The 23,283-nt window shown below is 33.8% G+C and overlaps 1 protein-coding gene across 24 annotated transcripts in view; it reads left to right on the top strand.

The window, feature by feature from the left end:
* Positions 1-23,283, top strand: part of RIMS1 (regulating synaptic membrane exocytosis 1) — a 518,137-nt gene that overhangs the window by 345,692 nt on the left and 149,162 nt on the right. For all 24 annotated transcript variants that reach the window (XM_056109989.1, XM_056109987.1, XM_056110000.1 and 21 more), the window contains 8 exons: positions 919-1,018; positions 5,023-5,146; positions 8,538-8,584; positions 14,138-14,250; positions 17,327-17,457; positions 18,013-18,184; positions 18,308-18,461; positions 19,580-19,651. In XM_056109989.1, coding sequence (XP_055965964.1) covers positions 919-1,018; positions 5,023-5,146; positions 8,538-8,584; positions 14,138-14,250; positions 17,327-17,457; positions 18,013-18,184; positions 18,308-18,461; positions 19,580-19,651 — 913 coding nt within the window. The remainder of the gene's footprint in view (positions 1-918; positions 1,019-5,022; positions 5,147-8,537; positions 8,585-14,137; positions 14,251-17,326; positions 17,458-18,012; positions 18,185-18,307; positions 18,462-19,579; positions 19,652-23,283) is intronic.

The raw sequence follows: 23,283 nt of genomic DNA, 5'->3' as shown, positions 1-23,283 counted from the left end.
CCAGATTAATCTTTCCTAACCTTAGCAGCGTCCTAATTCAGTTGTTACTTTTTGCATCGTGACAGAATTTGTCCATGGTCATGCTCTTAACTTATAGTTAAGTATTGTGGCACTTTGGCCTGACCCATTTAGATGCCAGGGTAGATCACAGCTTGCCCTGGATCCATCCAGTCTCTCACCAGGACCCTGCTTTTTGGGTGCTAGAAAGTAAGGGCAAGTGAGGCTTAAGTTGAGAAAACAGATGCCCAGGAGTGAATATCATCTGGAGTCAGTTAACTCCCGAGTTACAAAAGCATAGCTTTAACTCTTCCTGTGTCTACACAAAAAGGACATTGCTCTGAATAAACTATGCAAAGAACTTAAGGGGAAGAGAAAAGCAATATTTACAAGTTATCAGAGTCTGATTAGGAGAGAAAGGTGATTGACCTGTTGGGGAAGCAGAGCACAAAGAACGAGGTTACAAATAATAAAGAGAAATGGGAGCACTGTGTTGGGTGTAATCCAGTAAACCTCAGCTCCTTGTGGCAAGGCAGAAAGGACAAACCAATGTTATCCTACATCGGTGCCTTCTTATTAGGTCAGTCTAAGTAATCATGACATAAACTTCACTAAGAAGTGGAACACATGTTTGGTCATCTCAATATAATGAGGTATCATTTTGTTTCAAAAATCACACTGTGAGCTTCTTCAATCTTGGAACATTGTGTGACTGAGACCAAACCATGAACAGGTTTGTAGTGCTCTATCTCATGGTGATTCAACTAAAAAAAAAAAAAGGACAAAAGGTGTATTTAGATCTTCTAATGGCCCTGCATTTAATTATAAGTTCATCATAAGAGATCATATGATCACTTCCTCAAACTAGCTAACTTAAGTTTCAGTATGAATTTGGAAGCTTATAAATTTATAATTATTCAGGTGGTTGGAGGAAAGATGACTGACTTAGGACGCCTGGGGGCCTTCATCACCAAAGTAAAGAAGGGTAGCCTTGCGGATGTAGTTGGACATTTGAGAGCAGGTAATGTTTCTTTTTTTTTTTAACATCTACATAGTTTGTGTACTCTGTGCATGAGTTGGTGGTTTTCGAATCGGGGGTAAGTTTTTTTAATTATAAAGTAAATGACTAATATTAATGCATGAATAAAGATTATTTTCCTTACATGTATACTTACTCATTGCAATAATAGATATCTATACATTAATAAATATTAGAAATCCTTTTTCATTTATGTAAAAATAAATGAGAAATGGTGAAGAATTACTAATCATTGTACTTTATAATGGTGCCACAAAAATGTAAAACTTTTGCCTTGTTAAAATAGATCACTACTTAATGCTTTAATTTATAGTTTAAATAAGCAGTAAGTATTAAAGATTTCCATAATGGTCCCAAAAAATATTCTGGAACAATGTTTTCAATAAAACATAATCATAATCACATTTCTTACAGAAACTAAATACTTAAATATTTGTTCATTTATTTGTGACGTGTGTTCCTGCAGATGTTACTTCTTGTTATTTAGGAATTTATATTGTTATATAACTTTAATCTGTATATTAAAGCATTTAATAAAATAAGTTAATATATTTAACTGCACCATGATTAATAGAAATATATTTAACTGCACCATGATTAATAGAAATATTAATAGAAATATTCTTTATAATCTATTTTTGTAAGTTCTCCATTTTTAATTTTGGTTACAATTACCCTAATATTTGTTTCCAATTTACTTTAAAGTTTAGTTGAAATTTTTGGCTAAAATGTCTGCTTGTGTATTTGTTAGGCAATTTTAAAACATAGTAAATGAGCTGTGGAATTAAGTATTCATAACCCAGGAAGCATGAAGAATATTTCTGAAGATTTTTACAATTTTATAACTTAAGATTATAATTATTGAAACCTTTAGAAAAATAATCTATGACCCATAGTTGTATATTATTGTAATTGGTTACTATTACATTAACTCAAATTCATTTAGATTTTTATCCTTACTATGGACTTGCTGTGCAGGTGTTATGGGGAAAATCCAAAACCAACTTTCACTGTGTAGTAAAATTTCACATTGAAGATGTGAATAGGTAGAATATACTTGTTTCTCTGTAGGGGATAGTTATGAGTGAAGAAGCAAATCGCTCATCAGGAGTATCGCATTTTAGTAAAATAAGTCTTTATTTACTGACTCAAAAATAAACCTTAGAAAGTAAAGAATCTCTTGCTAAATGCACTAATCTAAAACATTTAAGAATAGAAATCTGAACTTGCAGATCAGAATACCAAAAATAATGACGGTATTTTTTGTCTCTTAACGGAAGATTACTTGGTGCTATTTGTTTTTAATTAAAATCACTTCTCTTCAACATCTGTGTTCTTATTATATTTTTTATTAAATGTAATTTGTTTTTACTAAAATATTGGTTTGCAAGATGTTTGTTTTAGGAGATTTTTACCCTTTTTTTCATATAAATTATGTATTCTTCCCATCGCCAAATTAACAATTTCTCTTTATCCATTATCCCTTGGGCACTTGTTGCCATGCACTTAACTGCTATTGATTTAATCATCCAAAGACCCACAGAATTGGCACAGACCTTCTCATTATTGAGACTCTTCACGATTTCTCAGTCATTGTTTAATGCAGTGTCTGTGGTTTTTGTACTGCAACAATTCCAGTCACTTCCATTAACATCCACGTTACCCTCTAATATGACAGTGTACCCATATATGTTCCTAGGAAGCTATTTCTCACCTCCAAGACCTGATCGCTGTCTTTGTCTACTGTTTTATTTCCCTGCTCTTGTGCTCTGCTTATTGAAGTCATTTCTATCCTAAAAATTCATATTAAAAGTCTTAGTAGAACAGTAATAACTTACAATGTGGCTCTACTTCTGATCTTCAGACAAATTCCTATGGTCGCATATAATATATTTCATTAAAATTATTTGTTCCTGTACTCTTTTTCTTCCACCAAACTTAAGAGCAAAAAAGTTTCCTTTTTTGCTTTAAAAAAACTTTTTTTGGTTCATACTCTAGTGCTCAGGAGCTACTCCTGGCTTGATGCTCAAGGTTGCATTGCTGGCAGTGCTAAGGGGAACTAGGTGTTAGCAGGGAATGAACCCAGGTCTGCATGCAATGCAGTCTCTCCTGCCTGTTTTCTTATCTTACTATCTTACTCTCCTTTTCATATTTTATCATTATAAAGCACATCATTGCCTGAAGAGATTATCTATAGACAAATATTGTTAAAGTAACCATCGTCCGGTTTAGAAATTAGTTATGTATTAATAAATAAATATACATTGTTAACTTGATATCAAAAGTTGTATATTTCTAGGCTCTATCATTTGTGATTATTTTTTCTAGTGAGGTTGATACAGTGCCTGTTTGTAAGACTTTGCCATTTATCCTCGTAGACCAAATTATTAGAAGTCATTTAACTATTGGTAATAACCAAATGAAATTAGAATCATAAACTTTATAAATATTCACTTTACAAAAATGAATCCTTTCTCTAGGAGACCCCTCCCATAATATGGGAGCGTCCCTGTCTTTCATTCCCTTCCCTCTAATATTGATTTTTTTCTGACTTCAGGCAAAAAAAAATTTAAAATAGAAGTTATAACTTAGAGTTCTCAGGGGTTTCAGAACACTCTTAGCAGAGTTCAACCCCTGCCCGGGTCAGTGTTGCCCCAGGTCTGTGGGCTTCACAACAACCATTGTCCACCATTGTCTGGTCTCCTGAACTCTGCTGGATTCCAGAACATACCCAGTGGCACTTAAGGGACCATTTGTTGCCAGGGATGGAGTTCAAGGCCACGCATCTGCTAGCTTAAGTATCTCTTCTAATCTGAGATGGTTACTTTTTTTTTTAACATTTCAGAAAGCAAGTAATTGGGGAAAATTACTTTAAAATAGTCTTAACAAAGCAAAAACAAATTTTAAAGACCTAAGTAAAAATGTATTTCACATTTGTGATTGCATTTAAAATGTCTGATGGAATCCATCCATCTTTAACACAGCTTTACTTAGCTATTGAACAGTTATAGGTACTGAAAAGAACAAAATAAGCAAAAAACATGTAAAAAATTATAACACTTCAATCTGTCACTGAGACTAGGGTATTTCAGCTAACCTTATTTTTGTGAAATTAAGAGTGGGTGCTGGAGAGAAAATCATATAGGACCAAAGTGTACTGTGAATATTTTTGCAAAAAGTGTATTTTCCTAATTGATACTGGCTAAAACTCTAAAATACACTGTTATCTCATGTGTAGAATATTCAAGAAAAGTCTAAGTACTACAATATTTTTATTAATCAAAAAATGTCTTATAATTTGGGCTAGTGCTAATAGTATAATGTACAGAACATGTATGATTTGAACATCTGGAAGTGGGTTAACTGTCATGCAACAATTTTACATCTGCTTGCTTTGTAACTTTGCCATAGCTACCTGCGTTACCCTATGGGTATAAATTCAAATCCTTTCATGCATTCTTATTCTGTTGTGCATCTGGTGAAGACAATGGAGCATGACTTATATTGGAAAATTCATGCTAACAAATGTTAGTTGCTATTTCTGCCAATAGTAAACCAGTATTAACACATAGTATGAAAAAATCTTCCACATACAAAGCTGCCTACTTTTGTTATATGGAGGGCATGCTGCTACTATTATTTTTTAATGTTTCCAAATAGGCTGTGCTAATTCCATTCCATAGCATGAGATTATTTTTATATTATTTCTGGTTTATAGTAAAAGATGAAGGTAGTTTTATATTGTAATGTTTCCATTAACCAGTCATATTCTCTAGGAAAAGAAAATTAAAAAGAAAGAAAAAGAATAAGTGTTTAGCAGAATCATTTAGCTGACATTATTTGGCAAGCAATTTGCTTTTGAGAGCAGAGCCTAGACAGATAAACTATTTGTATATGTTTTGCATTTCTTTGTTAAAAAAAGAGAAAAGATAAGAAAATAAACAGAATATATAAGGTAAAAAAATACCCTTTTTTTTAAATTCAAGGGGATGAAGTTCTAGAATGGAATGGTAAACCCCTGCCGGGAGCTACAAATGAAGAAGTTTACAACATTATTTTAGAATCAAAATCAGAACCTCAAGTTGAAATTATTGTTTCAAGGCCTATTGGGTAAGGCTGAAAAAACTTACTTCTTAAGTTTAGTAAATTACATGTATTAACAGGGTTTCAAAAAGAAGTTTATACATTCATTCAGTACATGTTAACATGAATAGTTTATTCTTCAATTATGGACATATATTTTAGATTTTTTCATTAATTTTTAAAACTCGATTAATGAATTTGCTTCAGTACATTTTAGAATCTGATCAATTCAACAATTGGAATATCAGAAAGTGTTTTTGTATTTTTCAGAACTGAAATAAAAAATAAAATTTTATATTTTAAAACTTTCTTTTAACATCTGAACTATCTACTTTTCTTAATTTTAATTTAATAAGTAGTATTTCCATAAATGGATCACTAAGACATTGTTTTTAGTGAAAAATAATAGTTTTACTTAAAGAAATTTGCTTAGACAAATGTAAGGGGCAAAATAGAGAGAAAGACATGTATTCAGGGAAAATATGGGCTTCTCCGGAGCAGAAAAAATCAAGTGCACTTCTCAGACTGAGATGTGGGCTAGTCCCCAGGTTGGAAAATAAGCTCAACTTTTTGTACTATATAATACAGTAAAGATTTCATATGAGCACTTTTTTTTAATATGCTACTATAATACAGAATAATTTCCCCCTGCTTTAACCATGGGTAATTGAAAAGTTAAGCCAAATAGGCATGCCATATTTGACATTTTAATTAGTCATTTGAATTAGCATATTATTATAACTTCATTTTTTAGCACAATTTAAGTATTTAAAACCCTGGTATGTTTTCTCTGCTTTTAGATTTCCCCATAATATTAGCTTTTTCTATCAAACCCCAAAAGTTCAGAATAATCATTTTTTTCAGTCTTTATTTTTTTAACAGACTTTATAACTAACTCATTAGACTTGAAAAATGTTTGATTGTAATTTTGTAAATAATTCTCTTTTTTACCCTATTTTTTAAACTAAAATATTATAGAGCTATTAATTCAAGGTGTTTTATGTTGAAAAGGTAGTAACCTAAATTTTTGTTATCCTCCTGAATATATGTAATTGCAGAACATGAAAAAAAAATAACTATCCTAGTTTTCAACTGACTGAAAAATATAAGATCATATAGACCAAATAATAGTTTTAATATACACAAATATAATTACAAGCTAGTAGCAGTTATAAAAAATTTTAGGCTTAATTCTAAGTGTACTTTGATGACATTTGATAATGATTGTACAGTCTATGCAGATTTTTAAAAATAACATCAATCTGTAATTTATGATAGTTCAACATGGCATACATATTTTTAGTGCTGAGGTAAATGTGAGGCTGGAAAAGAGGTAAGTGAATTGTAAAATGAACGATAGTATAAAAACTAGAATTTAAAACATAGCATATGCACATTACCAAATAATTTATATATATAGTAGTTTAAAATAATCAATTAAAATATCACTTTTTTGTGATGATGTGTAAAAGTTAACAGACAATTAAAGTTGACTGGAATAATGTTTTATTGTTTTCAACCTTTTATGAAAATAATTTAAAAATATGAAACAACACAATCCTAAAACTACCTTGGATTATTAAATTCAAAGGAATATGAAATAAAGATTTTTAAGTAAAAACCAAATGTGGCGTTAACTTTTCAGATAATATGAGAACTGACAACAGTCTTCAATGGATATTATTAGCTACATTTGATAATTATATTTTATGTAATTCTATAATTCATTTCAAATGGCAAATATTCATTCATAGCTTAATGGCACAATGAATTCAAGATCATTCCAATTATCACTTAAATGCACTTATATTAAACATCTTGGTGTAATGACCATTTTTATCCTAATAAAACAACATACTTCACCTTTATGTTTATAAAAAATTTAGTTAAGTAAATCCATCCTCTTACTTGTCATTAGAATTAATTAAAAGGACTCTTGTAAAATTTCAGGTAGAATTTTATGCCAGAAAATAGTACTTTAAGCATTAATGTCACATACAGTTTGATTCAAAATCACTTCAACTTAACAACTCTCTAAAGTATTGATTTTACTGACAAATAAAACCCACAGTTGTGCCTTCTGTTAGAATTCAAAATTCTAATTTTTATAAATCATTTTAGCTTTTTTGTAGACTGAGTTTTAAAGAAGCTATCTAAAAACTGTTTTAGAATTCTTTTAACTTACATACATGAATTTAGAGAAGATATAAAATATTCCTAGAGTAGTAGGTATCACAATTTAGTCTCTAAATGATCATATTAGACACTACTGACTATTAGTTATCTGACACTTAATGGTATAAAAACAGATATATTGCCTTTCATATGAAGAAAGTGGTATACTATAGAACTGTTTTACAGACAAAAGTAAAAATAAAAAGTCAAGAAAAAATACCAAACAAAAAGCATATTTTTGGTATTCTCCCAAAATTAAAAATTAAAGTTAGGTAACAAGGTAAGTGATAGAAATTATTAATCAGTATTCTTGTAGTTAAATTATTAGTAACTAACTCCAGTCTTCTTTAATAATGTCATGTTAATACTTGCATATTATCAATAACCTTAAATTAATAATTCAAAATACTTATAAAACCAATGATAAAGTAGTTCTGTGAACTGTAATTCCCAAATCAAGTTGGTCCATATTTTTTTAAGATCACAGTGGGTAATGGTTAAGCCAAGGTTAAATATTTATCCAGAGTAATATGTGAGTGTGACAGGAATGGGTGTTCTCACAAGTCACTTTCTAATCATGTAATAAATGGCCATATATTTAGCTAATATCAGTATAGAGATCTGAATCTCTATATAGGGTTATATGTGAATATGAACTTATATCCACATATATAAAATATTCCAGCTTTTTTGTTGCAAGCTTGAACCATTTTTAATTTCCTAAGCAGTTCATCCTTTTTATTTTATTAGCTTTGCCCATGATATTCACCATATTATTTTAATATCAAGAAATGTCTCCATTCCTCTCACTCAGTAAACTCTTTCAGATGTGTTTGCAAAGCATATTACTGATTTCTGAAATGTGTCATTTTAATTTTCCAGAAGTGAAGTAAAATATTGCCTTAACATTTTTAATTTCCAAAACCTGCTGTTTTGGTAGTAAAAATATTGTGGTAAGTTTCAGCCACAATATTATTCAGTTGTTGTCATGTTAAAGTGTTTTGCTCTTAAATATACAAAAACTTGATTTTACTGCAGTTTGTGTGTATGTGTGTGGGTGTGTGTGCGTGCGGTGTTTGACATTCTTGCATATTAATCTTGCCTGAATAGTTATTCCTGTCCATTACCACACCTATAAAAATCTAAAGGAATTTTTTAAACCGCTGCACTAAAATGAGGTAATGATAACCTCAGGCAGTATAGTTTATTAAATGGAATTTTCACTATAGCCTATTTCTTTTAGTGACATTCCACGGATTCCTGAAAGCTCTCATCCTCCACTGGAGTCTAGTGAGTATAAAAATGATTTTGCTATTGTAAAATATCTTGGATGAAATTTATGAGTAAAAATTAGCCTTTAAAATGGTGGTGGGAAGGTGCAAGGGTGGTGGGATTTGTGTTGGAATATTAACTGTTTATAAATAAGGAAATGACTTGATAAAATTGTTAGAAAATTATTTTGCTACAAACAAATTGAGTTGGCATTACCATACTAAGGTTATCTCTGACAATATCAGAAGTTAGAAACCATAGTAAATATGGAAATCATAAAAAGATCTATTTTAGGCTTTTTATTTTTATATTCCTTATGTAACTATACCAAAGTCTTTACTAGCAATAACCCCTTTTAAATAATAAAATTCAGTATATTCCCTGAGTTCAACTCATATATAAGTAATTGTCCTATTAGCTGTGAATAAACATGTATTGTGGCATTGGATTCTTCACTTTGGAAATTAGCTCAGTTCTTGTGAGTAGCCTAATGAAGTAAATATGTCCATTAAGAAATAATTATAAAGAAACATATCACTAGAAGTGGTCCACCAGCTCTCTAACCACTGGTTAAAAGTCTTCACTCCAAACAAACAAATAATGTCCATAGGATCATGTTAGCAACTCGTTGAGACTACCTACTGAATTATCTGAGTGGTCAATTAGAGTCACTCCTAATACGAGAGATTGTAATGTGTTCGATAAAGAATAGACAGGGAAGGAATGCTTTGATGAGAACATGGAAGTTAGCCAAATATATTTTGCAGTAAAGCAGCATGAATTTAATAATACTTATGGTTTATCACCAAGTTTATTATCTAACATAGTTTATAAAAATATAAATCCTTAGTCTATTTGAGGGAAAAATGGATCTTGATTAAGAGAGTTAAAATATATATGAATGGGATAAGCAGAAAACAGGAAATCAGATTACTATATCAAATGGATAACTTCATATTCTGCCTATAGGCCAGAGAAGATCCTAGGTTTGTATTAATATGTGTGTATGTCCAAACTTGTAACTGATAAGAAGGTGTTAATGGAATAGTTGAATGATTTACAATGTTTATAATATATAAGAATAAACTGAGTATGTAGTATTAGAAATAAATGATTAAAATAGTATTCTACTGAGACTTAAACATTATTTTAAGAATACTTGATAAAATAGGGGCTGGAGCGATAGCACAGCGGGTAGGGCATTTGCCTTGCACGTAGCTGACCCAAGTTGGATTCCTCAGCCCCTCTTGGAAAGCCCCTCAAGCTACTTGAGAGTATCTCACCCGCATGGCAAAGCCTGGCAAGCTACCCGTAATGTATTCCATATGCCAAAAACAGTAACAACAAGTCTCACAATTTGTTGTGAGATGTTACTGGGCCTTGAAGGCATTCCAAGCCGCTCCCTTCCTCCTGTGCAACTCAGGTGCCAGGTCATTCGGCATGTTGACTTCTAGACCTAGGTACACATAACTGTTGCATTTGGAAATGGTTGTTCCATTAAGAACGAATGGAACATCAGGAACGAGACCATTTCTCATAAACATTCTCTACGTCAAATTCAGCTGGATGGAGCCCGACTTTTCCACACTCATGGTCGAAGTTGGCCAGCATTTGTTCCACTTGGCTAACGTTTGGTGTTATTAGAACGATGTCATCAGCAAAGCGAAGGTGGTGTAGTTGCTGACCGTCTATCTTCAGTCCCATTCCTTTCCATTCCAGTCATCGCATGATGTTTTTGAGGGTGGCACTGAAGAGTATTGGTGAAATGGTATCACCCTGCTAACTCCCTCTCTTGACATCGATGATCACTTCTTTGTAGAATGGTGAGATCCTTTAGTGAATGGTAGTGAATCCATAATACAGCTCATGGAGGATCCTGATGTATTGAGTTTGAATGCCCTGATTGGCTAGGGCTTCAGTGACTGCTTCAGTCTCAACAGAATCAAAGGCCTTCTTTAAATCAATGAACGTTAGACAGAGTGGCATCTTGAACTCCCGAGAAACCTCAATGAGCTTGGTTATCATGTGGATATGGTCGATCGTGCTGAATCCTTTGCAGAACCCGGCTTGCTTGCATGGTTGTCCTTCATCTAGTGTTTTGCCAATCCTATTCAGGATGACTCGAGAGAACAGCTTGTAAACGACATACAACAGGCAGATCGGGCGATATTTGCCAATATCATGGAAGTCTTCCTTCTTGTACAGTTGTACAGTCCTGCTGGTTTTCCATTGGGACGGAACCTTGCATTCAGACAAGTAGCATGTGTAGAGCCGAAACAGCATATTGATGAGTACTGATGGCAGGTTCTTCAGGTGTTCAGGTCTAACCTTGTCTGGCCCGGGTGCTGTTTGTTTCTTTACCGACAGAATGGCATGTCGGATTTCAGAAGGCAGAACGTTGGGAACGACATATCTATCCTGCGGAATTTGGTATGTGGGCAGGTGGATGTGTTTATCAAAGAGATCATAGTTGAAGTTATGGATAATCTTCTCCATTGCCCTTCTGGAAGATGTGATTGATCCATCAAGATGTCGGAGGGCAGTCATCTTGGTCTTGTAGTTGGCAAAGGACAGGCGGGCATTATGAATGCTTTTCCCAGCTTCTGCTGCATCTACCAGCACTTCTGCTCTTCTCTCCTTGAGGTATTCCTTGGTCGCATCTCTGCACTACTTTGCAAGCTCAGACGTTTGCTTGCAGTTGCCTAAGGCATGCGCCAAACCACGTTGGTGAATAAGCGCAAGCATTTTCGAAGACAGGCGCTTTTTGGGGCTATCTCTCTCTTGGTGTTCCTTGCACAATCATGGAGGTGCTGAACCAGTTGATTGTATTCCTCATCAATGTTGTCCATGACGGCATCTTCCCACGTTGCAACAATAGTGCCAAAGAGCTCCCGGTTGGTGGTCATTCTGGGAGTTCTCTTCTTAAACTTTGCAGCCCTTTCTCCGAACTCTGCGAAGTAGAATTTTGCACGGAGACGGTGGTCCGATCCTGTTTGGAATTTTGGGACAACAGTGACATTGGTCAGGCAAAACCATCGAGTGAAGAGGATGTGGTCAATTTCGTAGTGGAACCATCCACCAGGAGACTCCCATGTCCAACGTTTAGATTCAGCCTTCTGGAATTGTGAGTTCCCATGGATGGTCTTGGTTGACATGATGAACTCAGTCTCTCACCCTGTTCATTCCATTCTAGGCAATGGGTCCCAATGTGGAGTTCTTCGGCTAATCTTCTCGGTCCTATCTTGGCATTAAAATCACCGATGATCTTGTAGAAGGTGTGGTCTTCTTTATAGAACTTCTACAGCTCCACGTAGAACTTGTCATTTTCTCCTTCATCATAATTGGATGTTGGTGCATAGACAACGAAGATAGAAACTGGCAGCAGTGAGCCACATCTATTCAATTGTAATCTTCCAATTCGGGTTGTTAGGCATTCAAATGAATCAATGCTCATGGCCAAGTTTTTGTTGACAAGGATACCAATGCCTCTGACGCCTCTTTTATTGCATGTTCCAAGGAAGAGTTCTCCAGTGTTGAAAACGGCGTGGTGTGATTGATGCCTTCTTGTCTCGGTCAGACCAATGATGTCGTACTTGATCTTTTGTGCTTACACCATCAGGTCCTCGATGGATGCACCTGATGCCAGTGTACATGCATTGAAAGTACAGACAATCATTTTTGTCTGTCTTCATTTTGGCAGCCTAGTTCGGCCTTGAGATTTTATCAGCCTCTCCTTCCTCATCCTTCTCAACGGTGCCGTATTGGTGACTCCTTCAGGGTCAGGGGAATGAGACCCATTGTAATTACTGGTTTTGGCATCTCAAATACACAACGTATAGTTTGCCAGGCTCTGCTGTGCAGGTGGAATACTCTCAGTAGCTTGCCAGGCTTTTGAGAGGGATAGAGTTTTTGGGGATGACCTCTAATCAACCTTGTAGGTGTTCACATGGTTAAAACCGTATTTGAACCCTGTCAAATATGGTGCGTGAATCCTGGAAGATGGGTATTATGTGTGTTATAATGTGTTGCATGGCCACAAAGTGGCCATGGGGTCCAGAAAGCATCCTGGAGCGTGGAGGCAACTGGGTAGTGGAGGTAGTGGAGGTCAAGAGCGTCGAAGAAATAGCTAAGAGGATGAAGAACCTCTGACTCCGGGCACATCTTTTCGATTCCACTGTTCTTCCTGCATTAACATATGCCTCAGAGACCTGGGCCCTACGAAAAGAGAATGAGAACACTATTCGGGTCTCCCAAAGAGGAATCAAAAGAGCTATGCTTGGAGTATCACGTTTCACTCAAATGAGAGAAAGAATTCAGAGTTTTGATCTCCATTGACAGTCAAGAATCAGGGACACTGTCTCGTTTGCCAAGGCGTCGAAATTCAGATGGGCTGCACACATAATGAGGCTTGGAGATGACCGCTGGACTAGAGCCATTACCGACTGGATTCCACAGGATGTCAAAAGACCACATGGCCACCCACCTACCAGATGGTCAGACTTCTTTGTTAAGACCCTAAATGATCGGTTTGAGGTTCTTCATTTTCCTAGAACAAACAGACGCCATTGGGCTACACTAGCACGCAACAGGAACAAATGGAGATGTTACTGGCACCCGCTCGAGCAAATGGATGATTAACGGGAAGTCAAGTGATCAAGTAATCAAGTTACTGGGCCCACTCCAGCAAATCAATGAACAATGGGAGGATAGTGCTACAGTGCTACAGTGTGATATAATAGATATAGTTACACTAATATAGTTTCTTATAAAATGTTTTTTGCAATAGACTTGAATCTTACTGTAGACTCCACTGGATTAACAACAAAAAAAAAAGTGTACATTGAATATTCTGAGACAATGCTCTGTAAGGTGAAACTAAGCTTTATATGGCTATCAGTTTGAGATTACTCTTGCTGGGTTAATTGTATTATACAGGATATCTACACCCATGTTAAAAGTATACAATAACAGTGATCTGTGAAAAGAGAACTGTAGTGTAAGAGGGTGTGGAGAAGGACTTCATTGACTGAATAAAGAGTGGTATCGTTATAAAAATAAAGCACTTAGGAATTTCTAGAAACAGCATTCTGAGACATACAGAAAATTTGTTAGATCAATACTTAAATCTTACTTTAAAACAGTGATTAAAATCTATGATAGATGTGTCTCATAAATTATACACACACATGCAGCCAGTAAAATTTAGTGAGGATAGTTCATAATAGATAGTCTCTTGACCAGGAAAATTAACTAAAAGGGTATCTTTTATTTTAAATCACTCCAGACATTTCATCTTTGCCATAGTACAATTATACAAGAAGCTAAGCTGCAGAAATGTACAAATTGAAACAAAATTGACATCATTTTAAATATCTTTTAAGTTAGTAATTAGCTAAGACAATTAAAAACTTTCTACAGCCATTCCATTGACAGTGAACTACTATTCCTGATTATTCTGAATTTTGGTTTTTTACAAATAAAAGATGTATTTAGCTTTCATATAAAAACATTTGTGCCCCATACAAATATTGAGAATGTTACTAAAATCGCTATTTTTTTTTTCAATTTTAGGTTCTAGTTCCTTTGAATCTCAGAAGATGGAAAGGCCTTCTATTTCTGTTATTTCTCCAACAAGTCCTGGAGCTCTAAAAGATGCCCCACAAGTCTTACCAGGGCAACTTTCTGTATGTATTTTTTGTGTGACTTAGAGACCATTAGTATATATATTCTCCTTGCATGGAGCCTGTTTTTAAAACTATATAATTTTCTTAAAAATCTATGACATATTTTTAGTTATTTTATACAATTATGTGCCTTATTAATTTTTCATGGATTGTATTATTTCCTTATGAATATATTTATTTACAATGATTTATTATTTATACAATATATCACCTGTTTTAAATATTAACTGGTAAATAATAACATCATTTATATTGGTGTGCTGTGTAGATGTATCTAAGGTAGTTTGAATAGACCAAATTAACCTAGCACATCATATTCTATTTATTTAACCTACCTATCAGTCTTAGTCTGAGAAACTTAAATTTAAAATAGTCTTTCTAACTTCTTGGATATTTAATGAAAGTATGGTTTATACGAGTCTGATGAAGTCGAAGTTTTCCTGTTTCTTTATATGTAACATGGGAAAACCTGAGGTAGACCTATGGTTAAATTAAAAGGCATACTTTTGGTAGAATGAATACAGAGTATTTATATTCTAACTAAAAATTTTGCTTCAAATTATTTGATAAATAGTTAATATTTTGCATCATTGGTGATATGTGAATTTCTAGAGCCGGTTTTCCTTTCTCTTGGTTCCAATTAGACAAAGATGCTGTTTGTAAGCTTGCTAGACACTGCCAGGATGACACCGGTGACCCCAGTGCTGCTAGACCCAAATAATGGCATATTAGCAGTGCCAAGTCACTGAAACATCTGGTCCAGATGTGACTTCCTTTTTTGGCTTCCAGTTCCCTGGACCACTGCTTGGGAATTCACAGTGTCCAAGGCTATATCTGGAAGTGCTTGGAAGCCTTTGCAGAGATTAAACAGTGGTTCCTGAACATGAATGGCCTTCACTCTTGACGCCCTAAAAACTCCCTGACCCCTTGCTGTTATTTTTTAAACCTCTATTAGTTTTTATTTATATTAGCCAATTGAATATATTATACAGTCCCTCTTTTTTGTTACCAGTATGTAACAAAATATTGCTTACTTTATATTTTAAGAGGAATGAAAGTCCAGGTTGTTTTCATGAAAAACACATTTCTACTTTTAATTGGATACAGAGATACATGTTCTTTCAGATTTGAGTGTAAATTCTTATTCCACCCCCACTATAAAAGACCAATCACAAAGTCACAATGGTTTATTCTATTAAAATAATTCTTAAATATTTTTCCAATGCATACTTGTTAAAGTGTGCTCAGAATTCTTAGCAGTAAAGCCAAACTAACTTGTCGGTTTATATAGTAATGAAATTAATATTGTGACAATGGCATTTAATATATGGATTTATTTTTATTTATTTACTTATTTTGGGGGTTGGGGACACATGCAACTGTGCTCAGGACTTACTCTCTTAACTCTCTACTCAGGAATCAGTCTTTGCAGGCTCAGGGGAGCAGATGGGTTGTCAGGGGTTGAATCCAGGGCAGACATGAGTAAGAATGCTCTACTGCACTGTGCCCTACTTGCTACATTATATCCTTGCTCTTATCTCTCCCACCCTCATGTGTGCATTTCAGTAGCCTGTTTTTGCAAATGTTGCCTTGGCCTTAACTAAACCAAAGAGAAAATTCAGCTTGTTTAATGAGAACGGAACATAAAATTACAGTTTGAGGAAACTGGCATACTCTATTAACTGCAAGTGTTTTAGTTCCTAGGAGTTAGCCAAAGATATTTAAGTATTCCATTTCTCGTTTTTCTTTATTCAAAGTATACATCATAAGATATTAGTAGAAAAATCATTTAGCTATCTATCACATAATTTGATGGGATCATTTTGTTGTTGATATGTGTTTCAGTACCATATCCAGCTGTGCTCAAGGGCTTGTTCCGAGCTCAATACTTGATCACTTCTGGCAGTGCTTAGGGGACCAGGAGATGCCAGGAACCAAATCCTGTACCTCACACAAGCAAAATCACGTCTCTTTCCCTTAATGGCACAATTTATGATTGTGTTCTTTTTAACTTTTTCCTTCCTTTCATTAAAGTAGCCTATAGATGAATTGTTTTTTTTAAAAAAATAAATGGGACCAGAGTTACAGTAGAGTGGGTAGGGCACTTGGGCACTTGGATTATGTGTGGTCAAACCCAGGTTCCATCCCAGGAATACTATACAGTTCCCCAAGAAACGCCAGGAGTAATTCCCAAGTACAGAGCCAGGAGCAAATGATGAGCATCGTTGAGTATGGCTCCCAAACAAAGAAACAAAAAAAAGCAAAACGAAATTAAATGAAAAAAATCCACAAACATGTAGCAATTCTTGGAATAAAGTAGACTCACAGTAAATGTGTCCCTTGATATCTTCCCATTATTTGTATATAATATTCCTAACATTGAAACAATCCATCTCAACTACATGTGGTACTTAAAACCCATAGCCACATTATCATCATTAAGACATTTGTAATAACCGAAGGCTTGCATTTAACATTAAAAACAATGATAATTATTTTGATGTCTTTCTCTTCCTTCATCATTTATAAGTACACTCTTGTAGGTTTTATTTTCATGGCCAGACATAATATAAGTATAAATTAACACTGCAAGTCTGTCAGTTTTTAGTTATATTTAAACTGACAGGGAGATAAATAGTTTTATACTTGAAAATGCCGAATTTAATCCCTGGTACTACATCACACCCTTAAGCTTTGCCAAACCCCAGTAAGATCAGATCCAAGGCCCAAACACAGAACATTTAGGCCTTCAGCACCAGGCCAAGGATCTCCATGATATGAGTGGCCCTGAGCTTCCTAAAACCTACTGGCTATTGACCTACAAAAACCATAAAGAATCCAGTTTCTGGTGGTTATGCTTTGAAATTGCTGTTCATTTCAGAATTGCATATGATTTATTTGTGTTGCTCTGTTGAATTCTCTTTCAAAGTTTTTTTCTTTAATAAAACCTTATGATTTTTACAAATCAAATGATTTTATTTGTGTTACTCTGTAGAATTTTCTTTAAAAGTTTTTTTATTTAATAAAACCTCATGACTTTCACAAATCAAATTATTAATTTCTGCCTTGCTCTTAGGTGAAGCTGTGGTATGATAAAGTGGGGCACCAACTGATCGTGAATGTTCTACAAGCAACAGATCTGCCCCCTAGAGTAGATGGGCGTCCCAGGAACCCCTATGTGAAAATGTATTTTCTTCCAGATAGAAGGTAGTAAATAGCTTTGGGGGAATATACCAAAATAGAAATGGAAGAAAAAATTTATCTCCTTGCTTTATAGTGCCATATACATTTTAAAGATGTATTGCTTTCAAAATGACCAAAAATTGCATATGTTTAATGTAACTCATATGTTTTGATATTTCAAAGTGTTTAATATACCAGTGATGCGTTGTAAAACTAATATCAGTAATTCTTGAAAGATGGTTATGCCCAACAATTCTTCAAGCCTTTTATTTCTCTCAATCTGATAAACTTTTAAAAATATATCACTAAGTTTAAATGTCTATTAGCCTTTAATAGTTTTAAGTCATTTGGGATATACCTTTGATACTTACATTTTTGCTTACGTTGTAGTCGAAATTAGAAATGTTAAAATCAAGCCAATTACATTTTATTTTCTTTTATATTAAAAATCTTGATTAAAACCAATGCAATTTCTGTAGCAATAATACATGTAGCAATATTCCATGTAACAATATTACAGTAGAGGGCAGCATGTCCTTGTTTCTGATTTTTCACTTACAAGACTTTCTTATTTTTCAGTGATAAAAGTAAAAGGAGGACTAAAACAGTAAAGAAAATACTAGAACCCAAATGGAATCAAACTTTTGTCTATTCACATGTACATCGTAGAGATTTTAGAGAACGAATGTTAGAAATAACTGTGTGGGATCAACCAAGAGTCCAAGAAGAAGAGAGTGAATTTCTTGGAGAGGTGACGTATATTGTAGACTCAAGTCGTATGTTTAATGAAACTCATGTGATACATTAATCATGAATGCTTTTGCATTGTGTTCTGAAGGAAGTGTTCCATTTAATTTGAGAACTGCCGTTTCAGATCCTCATAGAACTAGAGACAGCACTCTTAGATGATGAGCCCCACTGGTATAAACTTCAGACACATGATGAGTCTTCACTACCTCTTCCTCAGCCATCACCTTTCATGCCAAGGCGACATGTTCATGGAGAAAGCTCTAGCAAAAAACTACAAAGTAGGTTAAACTATTTTTTATTTTATATGAGTATTAATATTCATAGTTATCTACTTATAGATGAACATTCAAGATATACCATTCAAGTATAGAATAGAAAACAAAATCTTATAAAATTATCTGTTAAAATGACTTATAAAACTATTTCTACATTTTCAAATATAAGTGATATGTACTTGTATGTGTAATATCGAGGATGAGTAGAAATCCAGAATAAATGAAACCTTATCCCACTCCTCACCCAAAATGAAACTTTGTAATGAAATGAATGAAAGTTTAAAAGTTCTGAATTGTAATTCTCTGTCCTGTACTGATTGAGACATTGACTAATTGAATAATTTATGTCATTATTGATGGATTGCTATATGTAGGGTCTTAATAATTTATGTTCCCTGTGGATTATTATTATTATCCATACACATTTTTTTAAAAAAATCATGATGAATGTTTGTTGTTAATCATCTGATGGTTAGGAAATAGTATTTCTTCTGTACACATCTATTATTTTTTGAGTTATGACTACCTAATTGAACAACTGAAACTTAAAAGCTTCATTATGGTAATCTGAAACAAAATTGTTTTCCTCATGTAATTGAATATTTCATGTTAATGCTAAGCTGATCAATCACTTCCTCAAAACTAATGTTTAATGCAGTGTAGTGGCTAATTTTAAAGGCTAACTATAAATACTTGATAAAAGGCCCTGATGCCCTTCCCATAATATGGGTTCAGGAGAGCTCCAGCCAAGAAAGGTCTCTGAACTTTCGGCTCAGTCGCAGCCTCCCTGAACTGCAGAGGAGGGAACTGAACTAGACACAGATTAGTACTTGCACTTTGCTGTGAGTTGTAGTGTAATTACTTTCTTTGTAATTGAAAAGTTAACACATTTTCTCTGAAAATCCCTTGATTTTGTAAATCTTCAAGGATTACAAGGAGAAAATGCTAAGAAAGTATTAGTTCTTCTTTAAAGAACATATACTTAAAAAAAAGCTCAACTTTCACTTTGTATTATTATTGTTCAAAGTATTGAGTAGTAATGTAATAAACTTTCAAAGAAAATTTTGACCACGTCCTTTACCAGACACAGAGGTCTATCTGTTTGCCTTACCGTTGTACAGGATCTCAGCGAATCAGTGATAGTGACATCTCAGATTATGAGGTTGATGATGGTATTGGAGTAGTTCCTCCAGGTGCGTGGGTTAAGCGCATGACCGTGCTTCAATGTGCTTCTTTCTATATGCTTGTTTTTCACTGTCAATTTCCAGGCTTTGTCAGGATACTGAACTGGAGACTTATAGCACAGAGAAATCAGTATTATGTTATTCCATGGTGACTGGTGTTCTAAATTTCTAAGAATGTATAACTAGTAACATTCAATAACGTTTTATTTCATTTAGTCAGGTTCTTTCTTAGAAATATAACTAGCTAGGACAAATCATTTCACAGTGCTGTGAGCATATGTGAAAATATGAATTTCATTCCCAAAGAATACATCTAATTTCCTTACATAAAAATTCCATTTTCTTATGTTTTATATTGTATGTCTATGATTTTTCCATCCACTGTTTCTGAGTATCATGTAGCCTTCCATGGAATATACTGAGAAAGGTGCATGGTAGGGTTTTAAATTGCATGCGGCATGGCTGGCTTAACTATTAATGCTTTTGTGATGTGCTTTCAACAAATTTGCCTAGGTTGTGTACGTATGTATCTTTCAAAAAAGTAAATGCTTTAGAAAGATTCAATATTAATTTTAAGCTGACAATTTTTTGTCATAGTCTGAGTTAGTAAGACTTTTTTGTGTCATTTTTACAGTCGAAATATGATTTTTGCCAGAAAATAAGAGTAAATGAAAGCTTGTTTTCTTGGCACTAATCTTGTGCTAAGAAAACATAATAATACATTACCTTAAAAAAGTTACTTTTATTATTAAAGAAAAACTATTGATACCTAAGAACATATTAATAAGGCATTTAACTAAGGCAATATTGATATATATCCTCTTAATTTCTGTAATTTCTCAGATAATAGCATTTAATTTGTGGGTAAATATTTCTATAAAATCAGTGTACAGGTTACATCCTAATGGCCAAATTCACAAATTGTAAAGATAACTAATGTCATTGCCCTCCTGTTGTTCATCGGTTTGCTCGAGTGGGCCCAGTAACGTCTCCATTTTGAGACTTGTTGTTACTGTATTTGGCATATTGAATACTTCATGGGTAGCTTGCCAGGCTTTGCCGCGCGGGTGAGATACTCTCTGTAGCTTGCTGGGCTCTTCAAGGGGGGCGGAGGAATCGAACCCGGCTGAGCCGGGCTGGTTGTGCACAAGGCCTACTGCTGTGCTATCGCTCCAGCCCAACCAACATCACTAAAAGTAGGAAAATAATATGAATAATTCTCTAAAATTAGTTTTGTTTACTTCTTAATATTTATAAAAGTATTTTATCACTGTATTAAAGTAGCAATTTTTAAAAATAATAAGCCTATGTACATATGTAAGATTAAGTCATGCTCTTTGAAATCAGATGTCACTGAATTTTCAATAATAATAAACAATAGTAGCATGCTGATTTTTATTTATAAAATGATAAAATCATTATCATTCCTTCTGAAGCTTTCACACAAAGTGTATTAGAATCTCAGTTTTACCAAATGAAAGAGTAAAAATATGAGATTTGGTAAATAATAGAAATGAGATCAAATAAGAAATCAACTAAGATAAAATCAGGAGTAAATCAAAATCTAATTTTTATGATGAGGCTGCTTACTGATCGAATGAATTGCTCAATTCCACCAATACGTAAGCAAAAAATGGTTACTTTTTCTTAGATATCATGTAGAAATTAAACAATATGGAGTAATGTTTTTTAATGTAACGTCCATTACAGTGGGCCTAATGTTTGTACATTTCCAAAGAATATTGAATTCTAAATACATTTACAGGACCCGATACATAGTACAGCAGATAGGATTCTTGCTTGCACCTACCCAACCCAGATTCAATATCTAGTTCTGCATAGTTTGCCCCCAAAGCCCCTCTAAGACTTATTCCTAAGAACAATTCGAGGAGGAAGCTGTGAGCAGTGCCTGCTGTGGCCCTCCAACCAGAACCAAATAAATATATTTATATTTTATTCTAAAATTTTGCAAGTATTATCTACGGTATTTAATCAAGCAGATGCTGTATATTTTCTCTTTATTGATCCAAAATGAATATATGTTAACTTCTGAATCTATGTATGTATGACAAATGTAATATATTTAGGAAGTCACACACTAATATGCACTTTAAGTAAATAGAAAAAGATGAGTCATTTGTAAAAATAAAGATATTAAACCAGTATAATTAGGAAATAAATTATTAAGTAAGTTTTGCTATGTCCGCATAAGCTTTGAAAGGTTGCTTACCAGTTTGCCTCAAATGCCCTAGCTTCCAACATAAAGATGAATTTCGCCAGTGGTGATTTTACATATAATGTGTTCAGTAGAATTCCTGGTTGCTTGTATCCTGAAGAAGTGTCAGTGCTTTAGTTAGTATTCTATCATAGCCAGTCCTTAAATTTTTTACACCTGAGTTTATCTAGAACTGCAGTTCTATGAGTTCTGTGTTCTTATTTGAGACATTAGCAATTTTTATCCACCTAGAGAAACTAAGGTTCTGAAAACAGCTAGAACCACCAAAGCATTTTATTACAAATATTTTTATTCTAACCTTGCTGTTATTTAAAATATTTAACTATAAGCACTTAAAAAACATAAAAACAACTAATAGAGAATGCCTTATCTGAGACAATACACAAACTCTTAAGCTATATCATAAATTTTTTACAATCACAGTAGATATGGTGTTGGGCAATATTAGTTCACTGTCACTGTCACTGTCCTCCATGGTTCATCAATTTGCTGGAGGGGGCACCAGTAACGAGTAACGTCTCACAACAAATTGTGAGACTTGTTGTAACTGTTTTTGGCATGTTAAATATGTCACAGGTAGCTTGCCAGGCTTTGCCATGTGGGCAAGATACTCTTGGTAGGTTGCCGGGCTCTCTGAGAGGGGCGGAGGAATCGAACCTGGTTCGGCCCGGCCGCGTGCAAGGCAGACACCCTACCTGCTGAGCTATAGCTCCATCCCAATATTAGTTTATCTATTAAAAATGTTTGATGGCAGATTTTAAAATAATACATGAGTTTTCAAGTAAATAAAGTATTATCATTCCTGTTAAATTTAATATTTCCATCGTTCATGAACTTTTTTGATAGTTGTAAATATATTATTACCTTTAGCACATCAGTTTTTGCTTTTATTTCAATAATAGAAAGTTGTTGTAGCCCCCAGTGAACAAATTTTAATCACTACTGTGGATTAAAGGTTATTGTTTACTTTTAATCAAAACAGAAAATATAAACTTTTTTTTTGCTCCAGGATAAAAGAACTTTTAGAATTAGTTTTTAATTGCAACTTTGTTTAGTAAATTAACTTACACTATATTAACAAATTTGTGGACTAAGTTGAGGTGCCTTGGGTAGAATTGCTGATTGGTTATTATGAGAGTTATTTTTTCTCTGCGTTTTTGCCATATTCACTTCCAATCATTTTCTATTTTCATTAGAAAATTATAGTATTATTAGTGGTTTGCAAAATCCACAATCCGTTAGTTTTAGTAGTGGAGATCTGCTATTCTCTGAAAAATTTGGTATGCCATCATATTCATTTGTTTATTAGTGAACTCATCTTAATAGTCCACTAAAATAATTATTCTCTGGAAGAAAAATTGAAATACCATTTAAAGAAACACTAAATTTCTAAGCATTAACTTGC

Source organism: Sorex fumeus, unplaced genomic scaffold, assembly GCF_029834395.1.
Source record: "Sorex fumeus unplaced genomic scaffold, SorFum_2.1 ptg000008l, whole genome shotgun sequence".
NCBI lineage: Eukaryota > Metazoa > Chordata > Mammalia > Eulipotyphla > Soricidae > Sorex > Sorex fumeus.
This window is presented reverse-complemented; position numbering and strand designations above follow the sequence as displayed.